This window comes from Pteropus vampyrus, unplaced genomic scaffold (genome assembly GCF_000151845.1).
Source record: "Pteropus vampyrus isolate Shadow unplaced genomic scaffold, Pvam_2.0 Scaffold1, whole genome shotgun sequence".
Lineage (NCBI taxonomy): Eukaryota > Metazoa > Chordata > Mammalia > Chiroptera > Pteropodidae > Pteropus > Pteropus vampyrus.
Window position 1 is genome coordinate 24,732,385 of NW_011888782.1, and position 26,137 is coordinate 24,758,521.

Genomic DNA, 26,137 nt, shown 5'->3' on the forward strand with positions numbered 1-26,137 from the left:
TTCTATCCTAGCCCTCTTTTTACCTTATTCATACTATCTCTTAGTTATTTTAACTATTTTCATGGCTTCATTTCTCTCCATATACTAATAGCTCCAAATCTTTATCTGGAGCTATTTCTTCTGAGTTCTAGACCTGTATTTCCTAATAACTGCTTGATACTGTAATTATATGTTTCAAGAATATCTAAAATATAACATGTCCAAACTAAATCAATTGGTATTGCTCCAAACCTGTTCTCCCTCATTATCTCAGTTAATGATCTCACTATCTACCCAGTTGGTCAAATCACAATCCAACATCCAACTTTGACTTATGTTCTCTCTCACTTCATATATCTAATCATTTCAAGTTTTGTCAGTCTACCAGGACCAGAACAAGGTGAGTTGAGTGAGGCACTCACCTTGAACATAAAATTTAAGACCAGTAATCAAATAAATGTATCCTTGACTCATCCTTAACTCATTCTTTCTCCACATTGGTCAGAAACACCACTGAAAAATAAAAACCTAATAATTCCTCAGCTCAAAATCCTTTTATAGCTCTCTACTGTCCTCCTGATAAAGTTCTAATTCCTTAATTACTTAAAAGGAACTTTATTATCTGATTTATGTCAATTTCTCTTGTTTATTTTTCTCATTTATGCTCCAGGCAATCTGAATTCTTTTAAGGCTTTTGAATATGTCATATTTCCTCTCACCTCTTTGTCTTACAGATACCATGTCTTATTTCTGTTTCACTTCTAACCTCTTCTTTGATTAATTGCTGTTAATCTTTTAGTTTTTAGATATCTTTCTTTAGACAAATCTTTTTTTACCTTCAAAGTTTTAGTCATTCATCCCTACTTACCTACTATGTGTTCTGATAGCTTTCTCTGTACATATCCAGTTGTGACACTAATCATAGTATATTGTAAATTTCTGTTTACTTATCTGTCTCCCTCTTCCTGCTGGACTATATTAGTTTTTTGAAAGCATAAACTCATGAATGGACCTTGAGATAATCATGCTAAGTGAAATAAGCCAGACAGAAAAAGTTGAAAACCACATGATATCACTTATATGTGGAATATAAACATAAAAGCAATAAAAGAACAAGACAAAGAAACAGACTCATGGACATGGACAATAGACTAGTGGTTACCAGAGAGTAGCGGGGAGGTAGATGGGGTAAAAGGGTTAAATATGTGGTGACACAAAGAAATCTAACTATGGGCAGTGAATACACAATGCAATATATATGTGTATATATATGTATATGCCATACTGCTAAGTTGTACACCTGAAACTTACTAGATTTTGTTAACTAATGTCACTATAAGAAAAAAAGAAAGCACAAACTCTGTGGCTATCTCATGTACCACTGTAAGCCCAACCTAGCACAGAATCTGACACATAATAGGTACATTAAATAAATGTTTGTTGAATAGCTGAATAAAAAATAAATGAATAAATTAAATTACAGTGAAAGCTGAGAGGACTGACTTATTAGTACCAAGAACACAGAAGCAGATGACTAATAATGACAGCTAACATGTTTCATATTTCATAATTTATAAAACATTTCACTTGCAGCATCTCTTTTGATCTTCATAATTACTCTGATATATAAACATTAATATTGTACAATTATCCAGAGAAAGAGACATAGTACTAATCACTGGAAAACCAGGAAAATACTTGGAAAAATGTTTGGCTTCGAAAGGAGAAGGAAACAGGGACTGTATTATCACAGCTTTCCTGGAATAATCCATAAACTTCCTTGGAATTGGAATTGGAATCTGAGTATTACTACTAGCCACACCCCTGGTAGAAAGTAATCAGACTGCACATTGAGTCTCTGGGCTCTTTTCCCTCCATTGAGCTCTTTGGTGTTTGGATTGGACATCTTCCAAAGGGGTGTCACCCAAAGACTCAGAGTGAGAATAGGTTTCCAGGTCAATGATTAGAAACAATTATGTCCAAGTTTCCCCTTAGACTGCATAAACTCAGTAACCCACACGTCCCTTTTCTTCTTCTATTACTGAGTTCTCAGTAGTGGAGAATGCCATTTGATCTAAGTTGCATGAATTTCCCCTAACTTACTCAACTCCTCTTATACTCTTTGCTCAAAAGTAAATTTCTTTGGAGCACTGCAGAACAAGGTGGAAAAAGCTAAAACTGGAAGCTACTTTAAAAGGCACAAAGAATTAAAAATGTCTTCCAATTACCAGATAAATAACAGACGAAATAAGCTAGTTTGACAGAAAGGATTAATTACCTTCCTTGCTTCCTCATATATTATAGTGTGGATCTCAATCCTGACTACACATTAGAATCACCTAGATATTTATAAAGTTATGGATACCCAGGCCCTATCCCACAGATAAACTGATTTAATTAGTCCTACATTGGGCCCAGGGATCGGTCTTTCTTAAAGCTCTCCAGGAATCTTATAAGCTGTGTAACCTTGAGCTCTTTTTAAAAAAAGGTTTCTGACTTCATTCATTTATTTTATTTCCAATGTTTATGGAAAATCCCTACAGTAACACCTACCAAAAAGGGTGTGAAGACTGAATAAAATAGTTTGCGTAAAGTGCTAACATGATGCTTTATACGTGACAGGCATTGACGATTATTAGTTTCCTCTGCCCCACTGCACTTACCAAGAGCTATTACCATAAGCAATCCTGGAACTCCAAAAGCCAATGCATAGCAATCTTCCCCAAAACACTGTACACCTCCTAAAGAAATAAAAAAGTAACCCTGAATCTTGAGTCTTTGAAGTTCTATTCTGCAAGCTCAGGTTTTTGAGGTTGTAAACATAGATGCCCTCTTTCCACCCATCACCTAATCCATAATCTTTCATTTAGGCCAGACAAATCAAGATTGAAAGAAATTCTCTCAGGTTTTAAGCCCTTATAAAAGAAGAAGATGGAGAGCAGAAAGTCTTGAACAGATTTTTGGCTGGCCAGAGTAAAGTCTTATACAAAGTCCCTCAGAAAAGATTCTAACCTCTCAGCATGGGTGTGATAAACATAGAAATCAAGCTTCCTGCATTGATGGAGAGGTAGAAGGCTGAGAAGTATCTAGTCCGTTCCTCTTCCTGAAATAAACAAGACAAATCATCAGTTCAATGTGCCTTTTAGCTCCACCCTCCACCCTATGTTCAGATTCAGCTGGAGGTATGTATATATACAGAGACAGATTTAGATGTTGCCTCCATGGTGTCCGAATATGATATTAGATATTTTAAAACATACCTGGCTGACCCTAGACAAACATCTGCCCATATTTCAAATCTCAGTACAAGCATCTTTAACATTCTTTGACTCCTTTACCTGGGCAGAAATGATTATCATGCATAACATACCACTACTGTGTCCTATATGTATCTACCCTAATATTAATTTCTGTGCATTAAATGCCTGTTTCTTTCAGTAGGTCATGAGTTGCTTTAGGGCAGAAATCATAGCTCACTCATTTCTGTAATCCCTACTACCTAGCATAGCACCTGCAAATATTATAGACTCAACAAATGTTTAATGAATGAATTAAGTGAACGAATGAGTTAAATAACAGATTTTGTGGAATGTGTGGTAGAAATAGGATTAAAACATAGGACAGTGGTGTAAACTGTTGATTAAGAAGGGTAATTCACCTAGTGCTTATGGGAATTCTGCCAGAAAATATTAAAGAATGTCCATGGCTGATGGAAACCTGGAGGTGGGATTGTCCTATTATTGAATATCTTTTTGGAGCAGTTACCAAATGAAGCAACTTTCAAATAAAGTTGCTGATGCTGCCTCATTCTTACACATTAGCACAATCTGTCCTTCCTTATTTTCTATTATGGTATGTTTCATTTCCTCTTCTGGTCTCCATTTAAACATTATTCCACTTGATCTATTTGTATAGTTAATTATGCAGAGAATCTCATTTGCCAGTTTAATTATTTCTCTAAATTCAGGAAGCAATTATAATCTATGGCCCCTTCAGACAGATAAGGAATATAAAATATAATGAAAATGTTCTAAAGGGTAAGATTCCATTTGAGTTATGACCACAGGAAGACAGGACACAGAGAGAACAGAGAGAGAATACCTAGAAGCATGATAAATAGCTATAGATGAAAGGATAGATATATGAAGACAGACAAAAAAAGAACATTGAGAGCAAAAGAGAGGAAGCTAGAAATGTTGGTTGACATAAGAATAAACTATTTCCCTTGCCTATTTGTAACTGCTTCCTCATACAGGCCCATTTTCACTTTATTCATACCAGTTTTTTTTCCCCATTGACAATGCAAAGTATTTAGGAAAAGAGGGGATGATCATGTAGACAAGTTCATCTATAGAAACTCATTCTGTTTTATTCCAAATGGTCATTTTCTCCTTTCATGGAATCTCAAAGCTAGAGATGCTAAATCATCTCTACACCATTCATCCTCTCCTATTCCCAAAGTGCTTACTACATTTCTTCTTAAATACCTCAAATGAGAGTGAACTCACTACTTCAAACTCTGACTATTTGAAGTTTTTCCTTCTGTCAAGCAAAATACTAGTTTCCTATGGCTTTCACTCATTCGGTCTCAGGTTTAATTATCTGTCCAATATCTATAGAGAGCTATGATATTCTCTTTCATTCTTATCTTATCTAGGATAAATCTCAATTTCGCTCAACCTTTCTTCATAAGATATGTCTTTTAGTCCAACCACCACCATGGTCACTTTCCTTTGAATGTACTCCAGTTTCTCTTTCTGTTAACAACCAGTACCCAGAATGGAACATAACTCCTTAGATATCATCTTACCAGTGAATTACTTTAATCTTGGCAAACGGCTACCGCTCAGGCACCTTTTCTAAAGCCTGCTCTACATTCTTGAAAATACAGGAATAACAGGACTCACATGTTTTTGTTCAAACTGGTCTCCACCAAAAGCTGCCACACAGGGTTTGATACCTCCTGTCCCCAAAGCTATTAGACTCAGGCCAATCAATGACAGGACTCTGAAATGGAGAGGTGAGGATACTAACCATATTGATATTAAAAACAACAGTAGAAATTGAATATAGAGCTATAAGAATTTAAAAAAGTATACAAGGGCAAAGATCTCCTTTACATTTCTAATCTGTGGGCACTCTTCATCTGCCTTCACTGCTAAGGAAGACTTGGTAGCACTTGTGATCTTTACAACCCTGAGCCACTGCCAGAAAGTAATTATTACATGGGAAAATTTTGTCCCTGATATTTCCATTTACCCCTTGTGTACAACAGACAGAAGCAGATACTGAAGGAACTTTAAAATTAAAGCTCTGGTTCTCCATGTTGTCTTAGTCAAAGGGACACTTCAATAGAAAGATCTTCTGAACTCTTACAACACATACCCTCACTAACTAGAAAACAAAATGTTAAAATTTATCATAATTAGTAGGAGAAGTATCACTAATTTTTGATGGGACATCAATAAGGAGGTATCTAATATTTATTAAATTTCAAACAAAATTCTTAACTCATTGGATAAATACATGTAATAGGCACATTATAAACACAAATACATATGACCTGCTTCTTGAACAACTGTAATCCTCTATATGAACTGAACCAATAGACAACAAAATTTATCAAATGTTTCTTGCACTGTAAACATCAATAGCTTTAAAAATGGATAAAGCAATCGGAATATGTGGAACTACATATAAATAGAAATAATTCAAGCTTTGAATATGACTTCTACAATGTCCTATAAGGAAATATTAACAGACTGTTTTTTTAACCCTGGTAAAGTATAGATGCATGGTTAGGTGATTAGGTGAGAGAATATGGAGGGCATAAAGGTTTTAATGATTTTCTTCAAGCATATGATGAGTTTTTATGAAGGAGATACTAACTAGGTATTTTACAAGTCCACAAATACTTAATAAATACAAATGAGCTTGGATAAAGTAGGAAAGAGTTAAACTGGTTATAAAATGATTTTTTTTTCTTAACCAATTTAGTAATAAAACAGAAAGGTGGAAAATAAAAGGACACCTCTGATTAAAAAAAAAAATGTGTAACGAATGTGTGAAACATTTACCTAATGAAAGAAAAGCGGTTCAGTTTATTCCATGATTTTACTCACGTGTGCACCATGTGTCCCCCCAGTATTGGTAAGGCACCCAAGGACTTGATCACATGGCCCAGCACATACACCAAGGAAAGATAGATAATTGTTCTGTTGAGAGAGTTACATCAGTCAGTCTACAAACAGAATTCGGAAACTTGAATAATATAGACCCAGAGTTCATACTGTTCTTAGTGCCAGGATAAATAAAGCAGGAGGAGGAAGTAGTAGAGGAGGAAAAAGTTACCTGAAATATGCAAGTAGAAATAACATGGTCAATGACGTAAACAGACTAGGAAAAGAAAGAGAGGGGAACTCTGTATCCTGTAGTGTTAGAGATAATGGGCATTCCCTTCAAGCTCCTTTCTCATACCTGACCTCTCTTCCCCTTCTCATTCCACACATACACAAAGCATCCCTGCTCTAGTACATATATACCAAGACCAAGATAAATCTGTAGTGAGTGATGATGTGTTAAAGTAAGAGAACCAGAAGAACAGGATACTTTGAGATGTTTTTCTCAAGGAATGTCTTTGGTTCTAAAAATTGATAGGAGTCAAGGAAGAACTCCAATTAAAGAGGAAAAAGAAACGGCCAACACAAAGAACTTTCTTTAAACCCTACCACTGAGATATATGGAGAGGTAAAGGGCTCTTAGGTTTAGCCCGGTCACTTGAATACCTGGGTTAATTGTTATCCCTGCCACAGTTTCCTCATAGACAAGTTACCAAGGGTAAGGAAGGAGCCAGGGACTTTCAATAGACTGTCTATGATAAAGATCATGCAGCTGGTAGGGACTTCCTGGTGGTTGTTTTTCCAAAAAATCTGAATGGCAAATAGAAAGTAAAAGAGTGAAAATTTCCAGTAAGAACATATGTAGAAATATACACATTGAAATATGGCACACTACCACATGTACAATATACTCTTCATGTATATTACCACACTAGCATTCTCTTTGTATATAAGTAGAATGTTAGTACTAGAAGGAACCTTGGATATTATATATTTTACATCTGTGATTTTAAAGTGTTATATACCGATGTGCACTATAAAGAATCGAATGAAGTTATCAAAGAGAGGCTGGAGACACCAGAAATTTTAGGTTGTGGATTTCTCTTCTAAATGCCTAATCTTCCTAGGCTAGCTCTCCAGGGAAGGAATCTTAGGTTTATAATGACAAGTGGGGGATAAGAAGTTGGGTGACTAATCTAGGGTTACTTAATATCAGAAGGAGGGGACAGGCTTTTGCAAAAGGTTTTGTAATCTTCTAGAGGAAAGTTATCTTTGTTGGAATAAAAAGAAAGAAAAGGAATGAAAAGAGACTGAAAAAAGGCCAGCTCTCATGAACCCAAAAGAGATGATCTACACTAAATCATCAGAAAAATCAAAAGGAGTCTGAGCTGAAGTAATAGAATCTGAGTAGGGAGATCAGAGCATTATCAGATTATTGGACAAAATGAATGAGAGAAGTGTAAGTGGCTTAGAGCTGGGGTCCCCAACCCCTGGGCTGCAGGCTGCGCAACAGGAGATGAGTGGCTAGCAAGCGAGCAAAGCTTCATCTGTATTTGCAGCCACTCCCCAGCACTAGCATCACCACCTCAGCTCCACCTCAGATCATCAGGCATTAGATTCTCATAGGAACACTGGTCTCTGGTGCCAAAAAGATTGGGGGGCCGCTGGTAAAGGAAAATAGGCAGCCTTCTAGGTGGTAGACTCAGGGAATTAATCTAGGTTATGAAGAATATAAGAGAGGATGCTACTGACAGGCAACTTAAACAAAAGGAGAAAGAAGTTAACAGGCTTGGAAATTCTACATTTGAAGTGGGATCATTGGCGTCTTTGTAATTCCAATCATTTGACACATAACTGTTTTAGATAGACTTGATCAATCTTTCATTTGCAAATGGAGAAAGTGAAATTCAGACACATTAAAGGACATTCATAAAGTGATGTTCCATTTAGTATTCATTGGGGTTAGGTTAGAACTTCTGCTTTCTAACTCATAGTCTGGTGTTCCTTCAGTTTTATCATGAACAAGTTAATGTGGAAAAAGAAAAGGGAAGAGGAAGAACTTTTAAATTTTATCTCATCACCAGAGCTATTTTTAAGTAGAGCTTAGGAGCTGAGAAGTAAGGTACAGTGATGGCAGAGGAAGAGACCTATCATGAAGAGAGTCAGCTCTGATAAGACAAAAATGATAGGAGGAGCTTACTCAGAGAAAGAGAAAAGAGAAGTGTAGAGAGATATCCAGAAGCATATTTGGCAATAAATACATTTAAGAGAATGGTTGTAGTGACTGTCAAGGTGAGTCCAGACTGATAGCCATGGGTCACAGTTCATAAAAACCAACACTAGAGATAAAAGTCATCTTCATTCCTGCCCACACTTATCCTCAGTCTTGTGCCTACATCTGAATATCTGAGGGTGAATAAATTTATTCATTGAAATATTTATCAGGCACTCTTCTAGGTGTTGTGATTAAAAATATAAAGGAGGTTTTGTTCTCTAATAAGTATTTGGAAGAAGATATTAGATTTATACACGAATAATTATGACAAGATAGAGTTTGGTAAATGTCATATGAGGGTAAAAAAATAAAGAGTTCACAGGAGAGTAGACTATTTCTGGCTAGTGGGGAAAGGTGAGAGACAGAGAATACTACATAGCATAGGTGGCATTTGAACTGAGCCTTATTGGGTTAGGACAATGAAGAATAGGGGGAAGGAGATTCCATGAAATAGAAACAGTGCAAGCAGACATGAAAAAGACATACTGGCCATAGTGAGGGAAATATTAGTAATATTCTATTTTTCTCTAGTAATCATTCTTGAAAGGGAGTAAGTATGACAATAGGAGCAGAAAGGTCAGTTGAGATGACATTAGTGGACAATGGGTTAGTCAGCAGAAAATTTTGAGCAGAGTAGTAATGTGAACAAAGATTTCTGTTAGGAAGATTAATTTGACATTAGTGTAGAGGTTCAACTATAAGAAAAGGATGTGGGAAGCAATGATAACATTTTAGGTATCCATTTCAATAGCCCAATTTAGAGGTAATGAAGACCAAAACTAGAGTAGTGGCAAGTAACGGTAGTGAGTTTCACTGTTGAAGAGGGCTAAATGTGAGAGATATTATAGAAATAGAATCGGTAGAATTTGATAACTGATTGAATGTGGGTGTATAGAGAAGCTAGAAGAAAGAACAAGTTTAGGAAATGATGATAAAGTGAAACATCCAGGAGATGAATGTCAATATGCAGTTATAATGCATAATAGAACCTGAATGACAGGTTAGGATTACATAGTTTGAAGAGCTATCTGCAATAACTAATATTGACAACATAGGGTTTGCTAAAAGAGAATCTGGAAAAGAGAAAAGAGTAAAAAATAAACCCTAGGGAAATGACTACATTCAGAAAACAGTGAAGTAAATAAAAGGCAAAAGAGAAGCCAAATAAGGAAGAATCTAAAAAAGTATGAGGAAGAGAACTAGAAAACACAGTGTTAAAGAAGCACAGGGAAGTTTCAAGAATATAGGAATGATAAATAAACTGTAATGTAAAAACAAGTTCAAAGTGAGTAATAATTATTAGAAAAGACCCCTGGAATTTGTTAACAAAGAGATCGCTGTCAATGATCTTAGAGAGAGGAATTTCAATAGGATAAAGAGATGATTTATGCTATATTTTATTGTACTTACCACAATCTGCTCTGCATTAAAGCTAGTTGAACATGAATAATGTGAAGCAGGTATTTATTTCTTATTCATCTCTTTATCCCCCATGTTTCTTCAAATAGAAGATATTTGGTTAACATTTATTGAATTAACCTGATCAGATTAAATTGAATTTAATTGGATTCTATTGCAGTACATTATATTACTCTACCTGAAGGAATAATAATGAAGAATGAGAAAGAAAGACAACATACAGATGATTCTTTTTAAAATTTGGAGATAATTGTAATAAGACAAAGAAGACAGGAAAAGGAGGATTAACAGTTTGTTTAAAGCTATCAGAAATTTGTACCTGCTTCTAGGTAGAGAAAATGACTATCTCTGAGGGAGAATTTGAAGGCAAGAGAGGGGACTATTGACAGTACAAAAACCCTAGGGAGAGAGATCTAGATAAATGTGTTACATATGTTAAAATTCATCAAACTGTATATTTAAGATTTTTGGATTCGTGTACTTTAAATAAACCTCAAGAAAAAAATAAAATTAAAAAATTAAAGAATACTTCAAAAAGGCTCATGCTTAAGGGCATAAATGGAGGTTGTTAAATGTTCCTGAAATAGGTGGGAAGCTATTGTTCACCAAATCTCAGAGCTATATGTCTTCAATTTTAAAGGAAGTCATTTAAAGAATAAAGTACAAGTCATGTATATAAGTCTTTTATTCTATAACTGAATAGAGACCACAGCTTATACTGTTTATTCTGCAAATAGTACCAACCCTATCTGGATGGACTTGGTAACTAATATTACACAAGAAGCAAACATAGATCTCGCCCACCATCTCTCTTCTCTCAAGTCAAAATGTGTTTAGTACTATGTTGTGGTTGTAGCTACAGAGAAGGTGCTGATTAAACACTTTAGAACAATGAATATATTGAGGCCAAAGTGAGTTATAAACCAGTTTTTACTAAAGAGGATTCCTTGAAACACTAGGTCTACAAGATACTCTGAAATAATATTCCATGATCAAACAAGTTTGGGAAACACTATGTGCCCTAACCTTTTCTTCAAGATTTTGCAATGCATATTAGCATGTTAAAAGCTACAAGGAGTCATGCAGTAAAGAAACATTTTTAGCTTCGTTCAGCCTAGCATTTCTAAACTTATTTTGACCATGAAATCTTTAACTTCTTACATATTGTCACTCATTATGTCCTATGTAACTGATTTTCAACAGAATGTGCTTTGAGAAATGCTGATTTAGACAAATCCCTAGATGACAAGTCCATAGAAAATAACTAGGTGATGGATATCTAAGATCCATTTTTAGCCTATGAGAATAATGTTACAGGGGACAACTATAACATTATCCTATAATTTTCTCTTGGTGCTATTTTCAGGGACTCAAAAGATACTGAACTGAAAAGACGATTAGTCTAACTCATAAAACTATATTTTTAAGAAGGAAACTGCATAAAGAGTTTAGAGAAAAGAAAAAGAGGGTAAAAGAGCTGAAAAGAGGGACCCATAAGAAGATACTAAAGGAGTTGGGATGATTTAATATGGAGAATAGATCAAATAATGACATTGAAGTCTCTAAAATTATAAATTTTCTGGTGAGTAGCAATCTTTATTGCTACTGAGATTAAAACAAGAATTGGTCTAAACTATAGAATAGAAGATTAAAATTAGATTTAAGAAAAACAAAGCAACTCCTTACTGAAAAAGATGTAAAAAATATTGGAAAAACTAATAATGAAGAGATATAGCTTTTCTGTGTTGTCAGTCTTAGAGAGATTCTTATTTGTCATGGATGACATATGTTCTTGCTTGGAAGAAGAGGCTAGAACTGATAACCTCTGCACAATTAATCTGTGAAGCTTCTGGGGACGTGATCTTCCATCTTCCTTACTTGAATTTTCCCAGCCATGAGTCAGCAATGGCTGCTCCCAGGATGGGAGTGAAATAACAGAGGCTGTTGAAGGCATGGTATACAGATGTGGAGGTGTCTTCGTTCCAGTGCAGGAAATACAGGAAATACAGGGTTAGCACAGCTGAGGCAAAAAAAAAAAAAAGAGAGAGAGAGAGGCAAAATAAGACACAATTAAAGTGACTTAGGGAGGAAGTGCATTTGATTTCTGGTCTTTGAAGCTGATTTCGACCTTCGATACTTCTATCACTGAAGTGACTGAGGGGTGACTGCCAGTAGAAGCAGGGCCCATAGAAGTTGTGAATGGAATGATGCTTATGTTGTGATGCTTATATTGTGAATGGGGTGTGTACAAATACAATACTCCTCCTTTCAGTCTATGTGCACACATAGTATCGCTTAGGCCAATCACAAAGATAACATGGTGCTTCTTCCAAAATCCCTTCCTTCTCCTTCCCAGCAACAATCCAATTCAAAGAAATGAGGAACAGATATGAATACTGGAACTCAGATGATGAGTGTTTTTCCACTTATATTCTCACAGCCTGTGTTCTGGTTTCTATTAGGCCTTTTTGTTCTTCGCCTGTATGAATTACTAGGTGAAACCCCATGAGGCATTTGTTGGCAGCCCTGGCCAAAGGAAAAGACCAATTTGGATGAAGTCAGAAAGAATGGATAAGGGAAAGAAGTGCATACAAGAAGACCAGATGTTACAAACATGGGGTGCAAATGAGTGAAGAGCAAGACTTTGAGACACAAAATTACCTTTCATGCCATAATAGGAAAAGCGCTCACAGAATTCATTCACCACAATGAAGGCAATGCTCAGGGGATAGTTCGAACCACAGATTTTCTATGAAACAGAAAGACAATAGTTCAACCAGGAGCTCCATCCCCTCTCCCAATTTAAACTAATAGACTATTCCAAAACAGAAAAAATCATTTATTTTAAATCACCACGATAGGTAATGTGAAGCAACGCTATCTACTCTTCATGAAACAGCTATTATCATACTTAAAATGCTTGCATTGCTGATTTAGGAGTGATAGAAGCTATTCTGAATATTACTTTGTTCCTCATTCATTTAACATGGCACTGCTCAGACATTTCTTGATCTTAGACACAAGACCTGCTTATCTTCCCACAACTACTAACTGAAAAGCCTGAGGCTCTGGGCAGAATAATCATACTTATTTCTAGGAACAGAACAAAGGGGTGACCTATGGAGCACTTGATGTCCAATCAGTTACATTCATATGTCAGTAACCTGCTTAGCTCCACTGTGAGCACTAACCTCTCTTGTCCCCACCTGCTCTTTTCACCATGCTGAAAGGAATCCTGGTAATATGATGGCTTCTCATTCAGAGGCTGCTGGAGCCAGGCTAACAGCCCAATAGAGATTCCTAGAGGTAAGCTGATTGATCACCTTGACCTTGGGCAGAGAGTTCTTAAATCTTATAAAATTAATGTCCATTCTTCCCATGAAGGATATTCAATAACATTTTCTTCTTAATGCTATTGGACATTAAAAGGACTATGTTATTTCATGCACTATATCAGTCAGAATATAAGGAATGTCATGTTTTATTTCAAATCCTGACTCATTATGATAGCTCGACATGAGAGGGGGAATGAAGATATCTGTCCTTGGGAGAGTTATATCTTATCATGAGATTTATATTGCCTCTTATTTCATAAGAAATTTACGTATCTTTGTAAGCAGCCTTAAATATTTTTGGACTAGAAAGATATAACTAAATAAGGTAATAAATTTAATGTTTTCATTCTTTTACCCATATGAAATAGAATAGATATAAATGACTCTCCTAAATATTAATAAATGTTAATGTATGATGGTAACTCACTTGAAAGACAATGAACTGACTTCTCACCTTTCAAGCTCAGCTTGAGAATTATATAATCTGAAATTTACCAGCACACTTTCACTAGCTACGTATCACTGTCACCAGCTGTGTTAACACCCTGGTTAACACCCTGGCCATGTCATTTCACCTGTCTTTTTATTTCAGTTCTGTTACTGCAAAGAAATGAGAATACTATCACCTTGGCCCATATTAAGAACTCAGTAAATAGTCGCTATTATTACTATAATTTTCTCCACTATAGGACTTTAATGTGAGAATTGAATGAGATAATAAATTTAGGAGTGTATAATGTCTATAATTCAAAACATTATTATTACTTCTTTGTTTCTCTGTCCTGTTTCCCACTGTAAACTGGAACACATAGTAAGAAAGACTAGATTTATTCTAAACCTCCTGTTGGTGTCCAGCATAAGACTCTGCATGCAGGAGGAACTCAGGGCTGAATTTTTATATTGGTAAAGAAAGAACAATCACACACAGTTCTCTAGACAGGAGTGCTTGCCAAGTTTCCCTGGACATTCAAACTGCTTTTTTTCCCCCTTCACCCAGGGAAACTCAGAATATACAAAGAAATGCAGCAAAGTTCTGGATCCCAAGTGAAGAACTTTGACAACCTCTTGCTGCTGCTTTCTCTCCTAAGTAAAGCAAGATTCTTTTCAGATTTGGTTTTCAGGTTAATTTTAACTCCAAGAAAGAATAGTTTTTAATCACCTAATACAGCTCAGCAGAAGAGACCAAAGCAGAGAAGCAAAAGAGTGAGTCTGCTCCTATTGGAGATAAAAGTGAATCTGGAGACTCACCGGAGTTGGCTTCTTTGGAAGGCTAGGGGGTCGAGGTGGTACCTCTTCAGTGGAGACAGGTGAAAAAGAAGTTTCCTTGGACTCGTTTTTCTGGAAAGGATTCATAGCTGGCTCCTTTCTCTCTCCTCAAGCATTTGGCTTCGGTAGGCACTTGGGACAGCTGCCAGCCTACAGTGAAAAGGGGGATTGGGAGGGGAAGGGGGGTGGCTTCAGCAACTAGGTTTAACCCTATGGGTGTTGCCTTCGGCAGCTGCCTAGCCCAGAGCAAAGCACAAAGCCATAGGAAAAGAAAGAGTTGGGTCACAGAGACTAATTCAAAAGAATAATTAAGTAAAGGTAAAGCATAGGGAAGTAAGAACAACAGATCACAAGATGGGGTAAGATAATGCTGTAGAACTGCAAAAGAATGCAGAATAGTTAAGACTACAATCCCTCAGCATAGATTTAAACATTGATTTTAGGATAAAATTGCTGCCATTTACTGAACACCTATAATGAATTACATATATATTATCTATCTACCTATTCTAATTCTTATTACTACCCCCATTTTATAGGAATGAAAGTCCCAAGAGGCTAAGTAATTTGTCCAAAGTCATGTGGCCGGTAGGTGGCAGATAAGAAAGATCAGTATTAGTAAATCCAAACGCTTTGAAGAAGGACAGTCAACACAAAATAGAAGACAGAGAAAATGCTGATTTTGGTTTTCAACATAATAAAGTTCAATTAGAAATATCTTATAAGCAATTAAAAAGGTGAGGCTAAAGAAAATCAGACAGAAGGATTGGTGATGTACATTTGGGAATCATTCTTCTTCGCTAAATTTGTGCCCTGTGTTATCACTTTAGGTTAAATCCATCATTTCTTTAATAAATAAAATTTAATTTTAGCAAAACTTATGAACCAATTACTTTCTGGGCACTACTGCAAAAAAAAAATTTGTATTTCAGTGGATGGACTCTCAAATGACTCTAGAATATATTTAGTCCTTATCAGAAGAAGAACAAGAACAAGTATGATGATGATAGATGCATTTTATACAGTATTATTTTTGCTAAGTCAAAGAGTTTTGTAAAAGAACAAAAGAGTGGGATGTTTGTCTAGATGTCAGTCAAAAGAAAACAAAAGAATGGTCAGAGAGCTATAAGAAAAAAGAAAACCAACAAGAAGGTCAGCAAACAGGAAAATGAATTTTGTTTTTGAGAATATGGGAAACTATGACTCTATCCCTAACAAAATTCTTACACTACCCATTTGAGTAATATATTGACATATTAAACCAGGAAAAGTCTACCCTTTCCTCCCTAAACTCTACTTCAGACTTTGACCATGTCTTCTGTTTTGATTACACGCATCCCCCTTCTCTCCCACCAACATTTACCCAAAAAGTCCAGCTTTATTTCTGACAGTGGCGTTAATAATTAAGCTGTAGTTATTCTTTCAGGAAGTATTGCCCTTTCTGGTTTGGTTAATGACTCTGGATGCAAAACAAATCAACAATCAGAAGTTATCAGTCAAGTTAACCACTAGAGGCACAGATGTCTTGCAGATCTAATTATGTCAATGGCTCTCCCAGCTCTAGCCTTGTACCTAGAATGGCATTTGATCTGGTAGAGCAGATGAAACAGCACCTATATGCTATGAACCAATTCGTTTGTGCTCGTAGGTACCCAAAATACCAAACTTTGGAGTATTGACTTCGGTTCTCTGATTCGCCTTTTTGATGAAATTCTTTTTATTATGGCAATATAATGCTAGTATTCATAGAATCAAATAATATCAGAGATGGAAGAAATCTTAATCTTGTCCTGTGTAAACTAAACTTCCTTGATAATGAGCCATTTATGTAAATTCACATATATAAATATGTAATGTATGTATATGTATGCATACACATAGACACACAAATGCAAATTTATATGTTTTTCCCTTGAAAATTCTTATTCAATAGATCTAGGTAGGGATTTAAAAAACTATTTTCTAAATTAAGTTTGTTGGGGTAACATTGGTTATAACATTATATAAACTTCAGGTATATAACTTTATAATATAGTATTTGTATATTCTATTGGGTGTTCAGCTAAAGTCTGGTCTTCTTCTGTCACTTTGTATTTGACCTCTTTTACTCTTTTCATCCTCCCCCAGCCCCCTTCATGCTCATGATTTTGAAGTTTCATATTGTAAAGATGTCAATCAATATTCCCCACCCAAATCAACCTATAATTTCAACACAAAATCCCAACAGGTTTTGTGAGTGTAGAAAGTGATTATTTGATTTTTAGTATTTGATCTAGCTTTAGTTAAGTAATAAATGACACAGTTGTGGTTTTCACATGAGTATTGATGAATAGGAAAAAGTGAAGACACAGATTAGCTGAAGGTAGGCCAGGGAAAAGAGAGAAGTAGGAGAGGTTAAAACTAGAATTTAAGGATTAAAAAAAAAAAAAACCTACAGAAATCTCTATGGTAAGAGGTGAAGCTGAATAAAAAATTGTTTCAAAATTGCCAAAAATTGGAAGCAACCAAGATCCCTTCAGTATGTGAGTAAAAAGTGGTACATGGAGACAATGCAATATTATTCAATGCTAAAAAGAAATTAGCTATTAAGTCATGAAAAAGACATGGAGGAAACTTAAGTGCATATTACTAAGTGAAAGAAGTAAACCTGAAAGGCTGCATACTGTAGTTGGAGGCTTTCAACTATAATCTAATATTTATCATTTCCTTCAAATTAAAAAGTATTATAGATGCAAATATTATCTCTTTAACAATTAACTGCTTGTTTTTCTCTCAAAAGCAAAATAAGCAAATGATGAAAAATATTATAACAGTCGTTTCATTAAAGCAACTGTTTTAGCTTCAACTTTACTCTAAATTATAGCTTAATTTTGTGAGGAACTAATATATTTTCAACAAAAATTTAAGAAATATGAGATAGAAAAGGCTCAGAGATATAATTAAAACCACAGACATTTATTATAAATCAATAGTTTTGACATTTCACAATTGGAGAGAGCAATGGGGTAAAACAGAGCACTGAACTCTAAAACACTTGATCTATCACTTGTTAACTAACAACATGCGGGCAAGTTACTAACCTCTGAGTCAGTTTTCTCATCTGTAAAACCTCATAAAAGTTTTAAGATGAAATAAAATACTGATACTCATAAAAGGTAAAAAAATGTAACATCAACTGAAAATTCTGAATCAAATTTAATTTATTTTATCATTTAAAGTTAAGATATATTTTCCTCAGTCTTAGAAATTTTTATTCTTAATATAAAATAATCACATCTTGTGAATTTTATATTTATAGTTGAATATTTCTTCAGTCATCACTGTCACTTCCTGAGTCACTCAGCTGCAAATCATTTCCTAAAATAAAAAATAGCAAAACTGTAATTAAATATTTAATATTTTAATATTTAATATATTTATGCTTGGATAACATAAATATTATAGAAAAATTTCAAGTGATACTGGTTAGCCAACATTTCGTCATTAATAATCAGTGATACAATTTAATTACATCATTAGTAACTCAAATTAATACTGCCTGTAAAGAAAAAATACACCACCAACCTTCAGCATAGTTTTAGTATCACCTGGCATCTATTTCAGGGTTCTTTCACATACCAACATCACCCTTTTTAGACCACTGATTTAATTACATCAGGAAATGAGAGAAAATGTATTTAGAAGATCAGACTATATCATTTTAAAGAGTGCAAAAAAGTTATATAATTTGTTTACTTAAAAATTGTGAAAATTATTATGCTTGTTAATAGTAACTCTTCATTGATTCCTCTTGTAATTCATCCATGTGCTTATGGTCATGAAATTTACATTCTAGTGGGGGTAACAGTAAACAAATAAACAAATATATAATATGTCAAGTAGAGATAAATACTATGAAAAAATGAAGATGGGCATGGGAAGAATGGTGGGAGGTGCTATTTTAGATAGGGTAGTTGAGAAGGCTTCCTTGAGGGGTGACATTTGAACAGAGATTCAAATGTAAAGAGTAACTAATGAAAACATGGAGGGGGGTAATTGTCCAGGCTCAGAGAACAGCACATACAAATACTCCACGGCAGAAGCATCCTTGTTGTGTTCTCTGATTGTAAGAAGGTTGCTGTGGTTGGCATATAATGAAAAGAAAGGGAATGATAGGAAATGAGGTCAGAAAGATATTCGAAGACCATGGTTTATAGGTCATGGTAATAACTTTGAATTTTGTTTGAAATATAATGGGAATTTATCAGAAAATTTTAAGCAAGCAACTGAATTGGACACTACTGTGTATCAGTGAATAAACTACAATAGTGTGGAAGAAATATGAAATCAGGGAGAGCAGTTATGAGTCTATTGCAGTTTTTCACATAAGAAATAACATTGGCTTTGACTCAGGTGGTTCAGGTGGAGGTGGTGCTAAGTGGTCAGATTTATGCTTTGAAGATAGAGAATATAAGACTATCAAAAACACTGGATTTAGGGCATGAGAGAAAGTGAAGAATGACCTCCAAAATTTCTGATCTAAACAACTGAATAAATCGTGGTATAATTTAATGAAATGAGAAACACCAGAGGAACAAGACTGTGTGAGAAAAATCACAAGTTCAATTTTCAACATGGTACATTTGAGATACCTAGTAAATACTTAAGTATATATGACAAGGGTAATTGGATATACAAGTCTGAAGCTCAAGGTAAAGGCTAGAGCTGGAAATAAAGATTTGGGAATCATTGATTGTAGGGGTTTATTTGAAGCTATGAGATTGGATAAAATCATTTGGGTAGTGAATTACAATAGTTAAAAAATTCTTGACATGGAAGCAACCAAAGTGTCCTACGATAGATTGGCTAAAGAAGCTGTGGTACATATATACAATGGAGTATTCCTCAGCCATAAGAAGAGATGAAATACTGCCATTTGCGACAACATGGATGGACCTCGACATAATCACACTAAGTGAAATAAGCCAGATAAAACAGAGTATAAATACCAAAAAAAATCCAGAATTAATAAAAACCAATAATAGACACTGTTTGAACATAAAACTCCCCCAAGTTATGCATGTTATAGAAATGCCTCAGTTCTTAGAAAATTATATGAAAGTAATTCCACTAGGTTTTATATTGCTGAAATAATATAACAACTCTATGGTGATGCAGTATGTACATAAGTTCTTCTCTAAACATTTTCTAATAATTATGAAGCATACTTATCATTTGCATTTATATTGTCTTCCACGTATAATTTTGGTCCTCTAATAAGAAATAAATTTATAAGTATTCAAAAAAATTTATAAGTATTCAAAAAAATTATTGTATTTTTTAACTACTCCACAATCAACAAAAGCTGGCATATTTTGAAGTTGATACCAATTTAAGAGGAATAGTTTTTAGGCCATATATAAATTGTTGTATGATATCTCTGTCTACTACTTGAACTCCAGAACTGATTATACCGTTTGATAAAAAAATCTGCTAAAGCTTCTTTTGTACAACTGGTTCCCATGACCATTTTATTGCTTTCAAGGCTTAAGTTTCCACTTGTTATGTAACTATTTAATGGCATAAGACTGTTCAACTTGATATGATGCCTGTAATATGATTTTCTCAAGTGACACAAACCCAAACATCCTGAGTTCCACTTTTCTCAAGAGACTTCATATTATAGAGGTTATATGCATAGTATCTCCATGCTGTTAAAATGCTCAGTCATTTTTGAAGATATGAGATTAGCCTTTGAATATGAGATGCTTAGTACAGGTAATATGTTTTCAATCAAAATGGTAATCATGACTTGGAAAAAAAAGAGATTACCGATGGCACATGCATTCAGAAGTCTACATCAGAGGTTTTCAATGAGAGCAATACTGCCCCCTGGAAGATGTTACAGAAATTTATGTGAGAAGTTGCTTGTCCAGATGATTTGCAGATTGCTAGCATTTAGTGGGAGGAGAATTTAGGGATGCCAAATGTCATGCAATGCTGGGGCCAGTCTTGTACAATAAAGACCTCTTCCACATTCTATACAACTTGCAACTCCAGTAGGGTATTCATGTATGAGAAGAACTGTTTATAATTTTAAGGCCAGAACTTAATTGCATTTTTAATTAAATTTATTGGGGTGACATTGGTTAATAAAATTATATAGGTTTCAAGTGTACAATTTAATAATATATCATCTGTGTATTGCATTGTGTGATTACCACCTAAAGTTAAACCTCCTTCCATCACCATATATATTTGATCCCTTTTACCCTTATTTACCTCCCCCACTCCCCCCTTTCCTCTGGTAACCACTAAACTGTTGTCTGTGTCTATGAATTTTCATTTGTCTTATAAACTAAAAGTATTTTTTTGTACAGATTTAAAATTCACTGAATTGTACAAAGATAAAACTACCATATAAACTGAAAAAAGACTTATTTTTTTTTTCTCAGAACCTTACAAAGATTTTCTTTTCGAAATTGTTTTGGAAAACACATTAGCGACCTCTATGCTGCTCAGCAATATAGCAGCTCAGCACTTGCCTGTATATGCAAATATATGAGTATATATGTTTGTCTTTATTTCAACACATTAAATAAAAGAAAAATTATTGACAATACGAATTTAATGTTGTCTTGCTTCTCTTAATTCAAATTTATTCATTAAAAGTGCAAACATATGGCTACTTTGTTATGTGTTCTAGTATATCCATGTTTGAACATTTACAAAGTAGAATATATATTCATTTACTATAAATTACTTTTTCATTTTTTCTTAATATTACATTAAATTATTTTCAAAGATGTATGTACCTAAGCTATGAAATTCATTTTAATATAGTAAAAGGGACTTTAAAACATCTGTCATTAAAGAGGTTATTGGGTTTGATAAGGTTGAGAAATGGGATGATTGCAGTAATAGTAAGAGAAAGTTTATTTCCTCTTATTAGGAAATCTCCAATTTGGATAAATTATATCAAGAAAAGAAATTCACTATTTTTTAAAAGGAATCCCAAGTGGTTTTTATCGGTATAATAAATCACTAGTAACTTTTGCATATCCCTTTATGTATCCACAATATTTCCAAATTATTTTAGTTCTATAGTTTGCTGATTCTCTTGGATTTTCTATGTAGACAATTTTACATTATCTACAAATAAGGAACATTTTATTTCTTGTTTCTGATTCTTATATCTCATTTCTTTTACTTGTTTCATTGTACTTGGTAGAATCTTCAGAACAATGCTCAATAGAAATCATAATAGTCCTCCTTGCCTTGTTCCTGACTTTAATGGGAATGGTTCTAGTCTCTATTAACCTCATGTTGGCAGTAGTTCTGATTTTTATAATTAACTTTTATAAAGTTAAGGAAATTCCCTTATATTCGACCTTTGGTAAAATTTGAAAATTAATAAATATTGAATTTTGTCAAATTCAAATTTGTTGAAATAATCATATGGCTTTACTCCTATAATTTGTTAATAATGATAATATTTCAGATATTAATAATCCTAACATTCGAGAAATCAGATGCTCCAATTTTATCCCTCAAGTTAGGAATAACAGCACTAAAGAAATAAATAATTAGAAGTTCAAAAGACCTTTCCTGGCCCCTAATTAACTCATAAATTTACTCTGACTCTTTGCTACCCAGTTGTGGCTCCTTTTTTGTTTAGTTTTGCTATTTGGCTAGAGCTAGTCAGTCTTTCCTAGTTACTTACTTTATCATTATTAATTTACACAGTGTGATTAGTTTTAAACATAGAGAAAATCTCATTCTCCCCCAGACAGTACCAACCAGCATGCCTTCATTAAAAAGTATTTACTGAGCATCGCCTATGTATCAGGTACTGTGCTAAGAGCTAGTATTCAATGATAAGCAAAAATAAACAAGATTGCTGTCCTCCTGGAGCTTATACTTTAGAAGAAAGCAAACCGCACAAATAAATATAAATTGACAATTGTGACATTTGATATAAAGAAGATATTACTTTGAAAGTCTATAAAAAGGGAGATCTGATCTTGTCAAGAAGGTCAAGGAAGGCTTTCTTGATAAAGTAAACCTTGAATTATAATCTAAAGGAGAAAAAGTGAACTATATGAAAAGAAGGAAGTATTTCTGGCAAAATGGACATCTGTATAAGGGTCCTGATGTGGGTGAAAGTATTTGAGTAGGGTGGCAAAAGATGACAAATGTTGCTAGAACAGGAGGAGCAATACCATTATGTTAAGGTGTTATGTTGCTCTTCTAAAAGAATTTATAAGCTATTGAAAAGTTCAGAACAGAAGATGTGACAAATTATAGCTGAATTATGAAAAGATCAATCTAGCTGCAATGTACATAATAGATTAAAAACAGGTTTGAGTAGATATGAAGTGAATCAAAAAGTCATTGCATTTAACTAGAATGATAGTGGTAGAGATGCAGAGAAGTAGATGAATTTGAGAAATATCAAGGAGGTAAAATAAACAGGTAAAGGACTATAAAGAGAGAAAGTCGACCCTTGAATATAATCGGGTTTCTGGTTTCCATAATTAGAGGAATCCTGCCTTTCACTAAGAAGAAAACACTTAGCCAAATATTATAAGTTGGTTTTAGACAAAGTGAATTTGAAATGCCTCTTACTAAGAGATGATGTTGGATTTATGTATCTAGAGCTCACAGCTCTGGGTCAGAGATGCAAATTTACAAGTTATCTATTGATTGTAACAGAAATACAGAAATTATCTAGGGAAAGAATAAGGAGAAAAAGAGGACCTATAATTAAGCCTTGAAGAACTCCAGCTCTAATGACTGAGTAGAAGATTATAAACCAGTAAAAGAGAAAAAGAAAAGTATCTAGAAAGATAGGAGAAAAGCCAATAAGGCAGTGTGTAACAGTTGTTAGAAAATGAATAATGCAATAGAAAGGTTATGGTTAATAGTGTCAAGTGAATAAAATAGAAGTCTTTTCTCTTTATCCAAATTTTAGATCATAATCAAGAAGGCTTCACTGTGAATTCTTACTTTTTCGATTACTCATGCTTACATATACTTACTTAAAGTATTCATCAGAAGGCCACTGTTGTTGTATCTATTATGACCAGCATCTATCTCAGGAATCTCGCACTGTGGCATGGCAGACATAGTAGGATGTCCTGAGATATAATTCCCAGGATCAGAAGGAGGGGATCTGTAATCTTCATTTTCTGAGTCACTGGAACTATCCTCACTGCTTGAAGATGATGAACTTTTAGAATCTGATGAACTATCACAACTACTCATCTGGTCCATTAGACTAGCTTCTGCCTTCAGTTCTGAAAATGTAACAGAAGATAATAGATGGGTTAAATAAACAATATTAAATATAAAATTTAAATGTGTTAGTTTCTAAGAAAGCGTTGATGAATAAATAAAATTAAACATATATTTACAGCATTTAAAGCATTTTATTTTAAAAAACCCTCTACTAGGACAAAATGAAAAGTAACATCCCCTCTTCCTATCCCTTCTTCAAGTTCCTTTAATCCTATTTCTCAAGAATAATCACTGCTAGCATTTTCTTGTGATCATATGTGTTTTTAAACTCTGCTTGGAAACTGGCATTTTAGATTCTGACACCCAACTCACCTATTGTTGGAGCTTGAGTTCATTCTTTATTACCACAATCAAGAGTTAAAAAAATAAAAAGAAGAAAGAAAAAAGGAGCAATTCAATTTTTCCTGTAAAAACTGCATCCCTGGGCCCAAATCTTTCCTTTCTGGCTCTTCTCTGGTAGTATCTGTTTCTCCCTATTCTGTTTCTGAACAGCACACACAACAATTCAAGAACCTCCCACCTAAAAAAATGCTTTTAAAAGCTCCTCTACCATAGAGCCAAGCCATACTTCAATGTTGGGATTATGAAAATTAAAAGACATAGGCAGTGTCTAGATCTAAATACTACACTTTAAACCATTATACTCAAATATATATGTAAACCATTATACTCAAATATATATGTAATTCAAATAATGTGAAATTAAAACTGTAAAAATTAAAGCCTATTTGGCAGAAAACATCCTCCAATTCTTTTATTTCTCCAACACGTATAATGCAATGTAATACATACAGATGAATTTTTTTTGTCAGCTCCACTGAGGTATAATTGATGAATAAAATTGTATATATTTAAAGTGTATACAACAAATTGGTTTTCATTGTGCAAATGTTAAATTTTGTCCAATGCTTTTTTGCATCTATTGAGATGATCGTATGAATTTTAGTCTTCATTCTGTTAACACAGTATATCATGTTTATTGATTTTCATATGTTAAAACATCCTTGCATCCTAGGCAAAAATCCCACTTGATCATCCATTTGCTAGTATTTCATTGAGGATTTTTGCATCTATGTTCATCAGATATTGGCCTATAATGTTCTTTCCTTATAATGTTCTTGACTTTGGTATCAGGGTAAGCCTGGCCTCATAAAACGAATTTAAAAGTGTTTCCTCCTCTTCAATTTTCTGGAATAGTTTGAGAAGGATTGACATTAATTCTTCTTTAAATATTTGGTAGAATTCACCAGTGAAGCCATCTATCTGGTCCTGGACTTTCCTTTGCTAGGAAGTTTTTGATTACTGATTCAATCTCCTTACAGTATTGGTCTGTTCAGGTTTTCTATTTCTTCATGATGTAGTCTTGGTAAATTGTATGTTTCTAGGTATTTATCCATTTCTTCTAGGTAATCCAATGTCTTAGCATATAATTGTTCATAAGTCTCTCGCGAATCTTCATATTTCTGTAGCTCCTATTATAATGTCTCTTTCGTTTCTGATTTTGACTCTTCTCTTTTTCAGTCTACTTAAAGGTTTGTCGATTTTATCTTTCAAAAAGCCAACCTAGTTTCATTCATCTTTCTATTGTTCTTTTAGTCTTATTTCTCTTATTTCTGCTGATATTATTTCCTTCCTTCTTCTAACTTGGTTAATTTGCTCTTTTCTAGTTCTTTGAGGTATAAAGTTAAGTTAGCTGAGATCTTTCTTTTTTCTTATTGTAGGCATTTATTGATATAAACTTCCTTTTTAGAACTGCTTTCATTGTGTCCCATAAGTTTTGGTATATTGTACTTCCATTTTCATTTATTTCAATATATTTTTCCCCCTTAACTCTTCATTTTTTCCCTATTTATCAAATTTTTATTATGGTGACATTGGTTAATGCTATCCAGTAAGTTTCAGTTGTACAATTTAATATTTCAAGATGTTTTTGTTTCCTTTTTTATTTCTTTTTTGACCCACTGGTGTTTAGAAGTATGTTGTTTAATTTCCATAGGTTTGTAATTTTTCCAGTTTTCCTCCTGTTACTGATTCTAGTTTCATTCTACTGTGGTTGGAAAAGATACTCAACGTGATTTCAACCTCCTTAAATTTGTTAAAACTGGTTTTGTGACCTAACATATGATCTATCATGGAGAATGTACTGTGTCTGCTTGGGAAGAATGTGTATTTTGCTGCTGTTGGATGGAACATTTTATATAGGTCTGTTAGGTCTATTTGGTCTAATATGTAGTTCAAATCCAATGTTTCCTTATTGATTTTCTGTCTGGATAATTCAGCCATTGTTGAAAATGGAGTATTGAAGTCCCCTACTAGAGTATTGCTGTCTCAATTTCTCCCTTCAGATGTATTAATATTTGTTTAATATATTTAGGTGCTCTGATGTTAGGTGCATAAACATTTACAATTATTATATCCTCTTGATAAACTGACCCCTTTATCATTTTATAATGACTTTGGTCTTT

General features: G+C 34.1%; 2 protein-coding genes across 3 annotated transcripts in view; both read right to left on the reverse strand.

Annotated features, from left to right (window-relative positions):
* SLC15A2 (solute carrier family 15 member 2) overlaps positions 1–23,542 on the reverse strand; it is a 51,189-nt gene extending 27,647 nt beyond the window's left edge. Inside the window, exons 1-8 of one of the 2 annotated variants that reach the window (XM_011371418.2) lie at positions 23,414–23,542; positions 14,376–14,543; positions 12,454–12,541; positions 11,671–11,812; positions 6,102–6,194; positions 4,887–4,986; positions 2,992–3,082; positions 2,643–2,720 (exon numbers count right to left, since the gene is read on the reverse strand). In XM_011371418.2, coding sequence (XP_011369720.1) covers positions 2,643–2,720; positions 2,992–3,082; positions 4,887–4,986; positions 6,102–6,194; positions 11,671–11,812; positions 12,454–12,541; positions 14,376–14,480 — 697 coding nt within the window. In that variant the 5' untranslated portion in view covers positions 14,481–14,543; positions 23,414–23,542. Of the gene's footprint in view, positions 1–2,642; positions 2,721–2,991; positions 3,083–4,886; positions 4,987–6,101; positions 6,195–11,670; positions 11,813–12,453; positions 12,542–14,375; positions 14,544–23,413 lie in introns of those variants that run through there. The other variant, XM_023521452.1, reaches the window with a different exon arrangement.
* Positions 17,328–26,137, reverse strand: part of EAF2 (ELL associated factor 2) — a 32,872-nt gene continuing 24,062 nt past the window's right edge. The window contains exons 5-6 of the mRNA XM_011371310.2: positions 23,414–23,671; positions 17,328–17,750 (exon numbers count right to left, since the gene is read on the reverse strand). Coding sequence (XP_011369612.1) covers positions 17,704–17,750; positions 23,414–23,671 — 305 coding nt within the window. The 3' untranslated portion in view covers positions 17,328–17,703. The remainder of the gene's footprint in view (positions 17,751–23,413; positions 23,672–26,137) is intronic.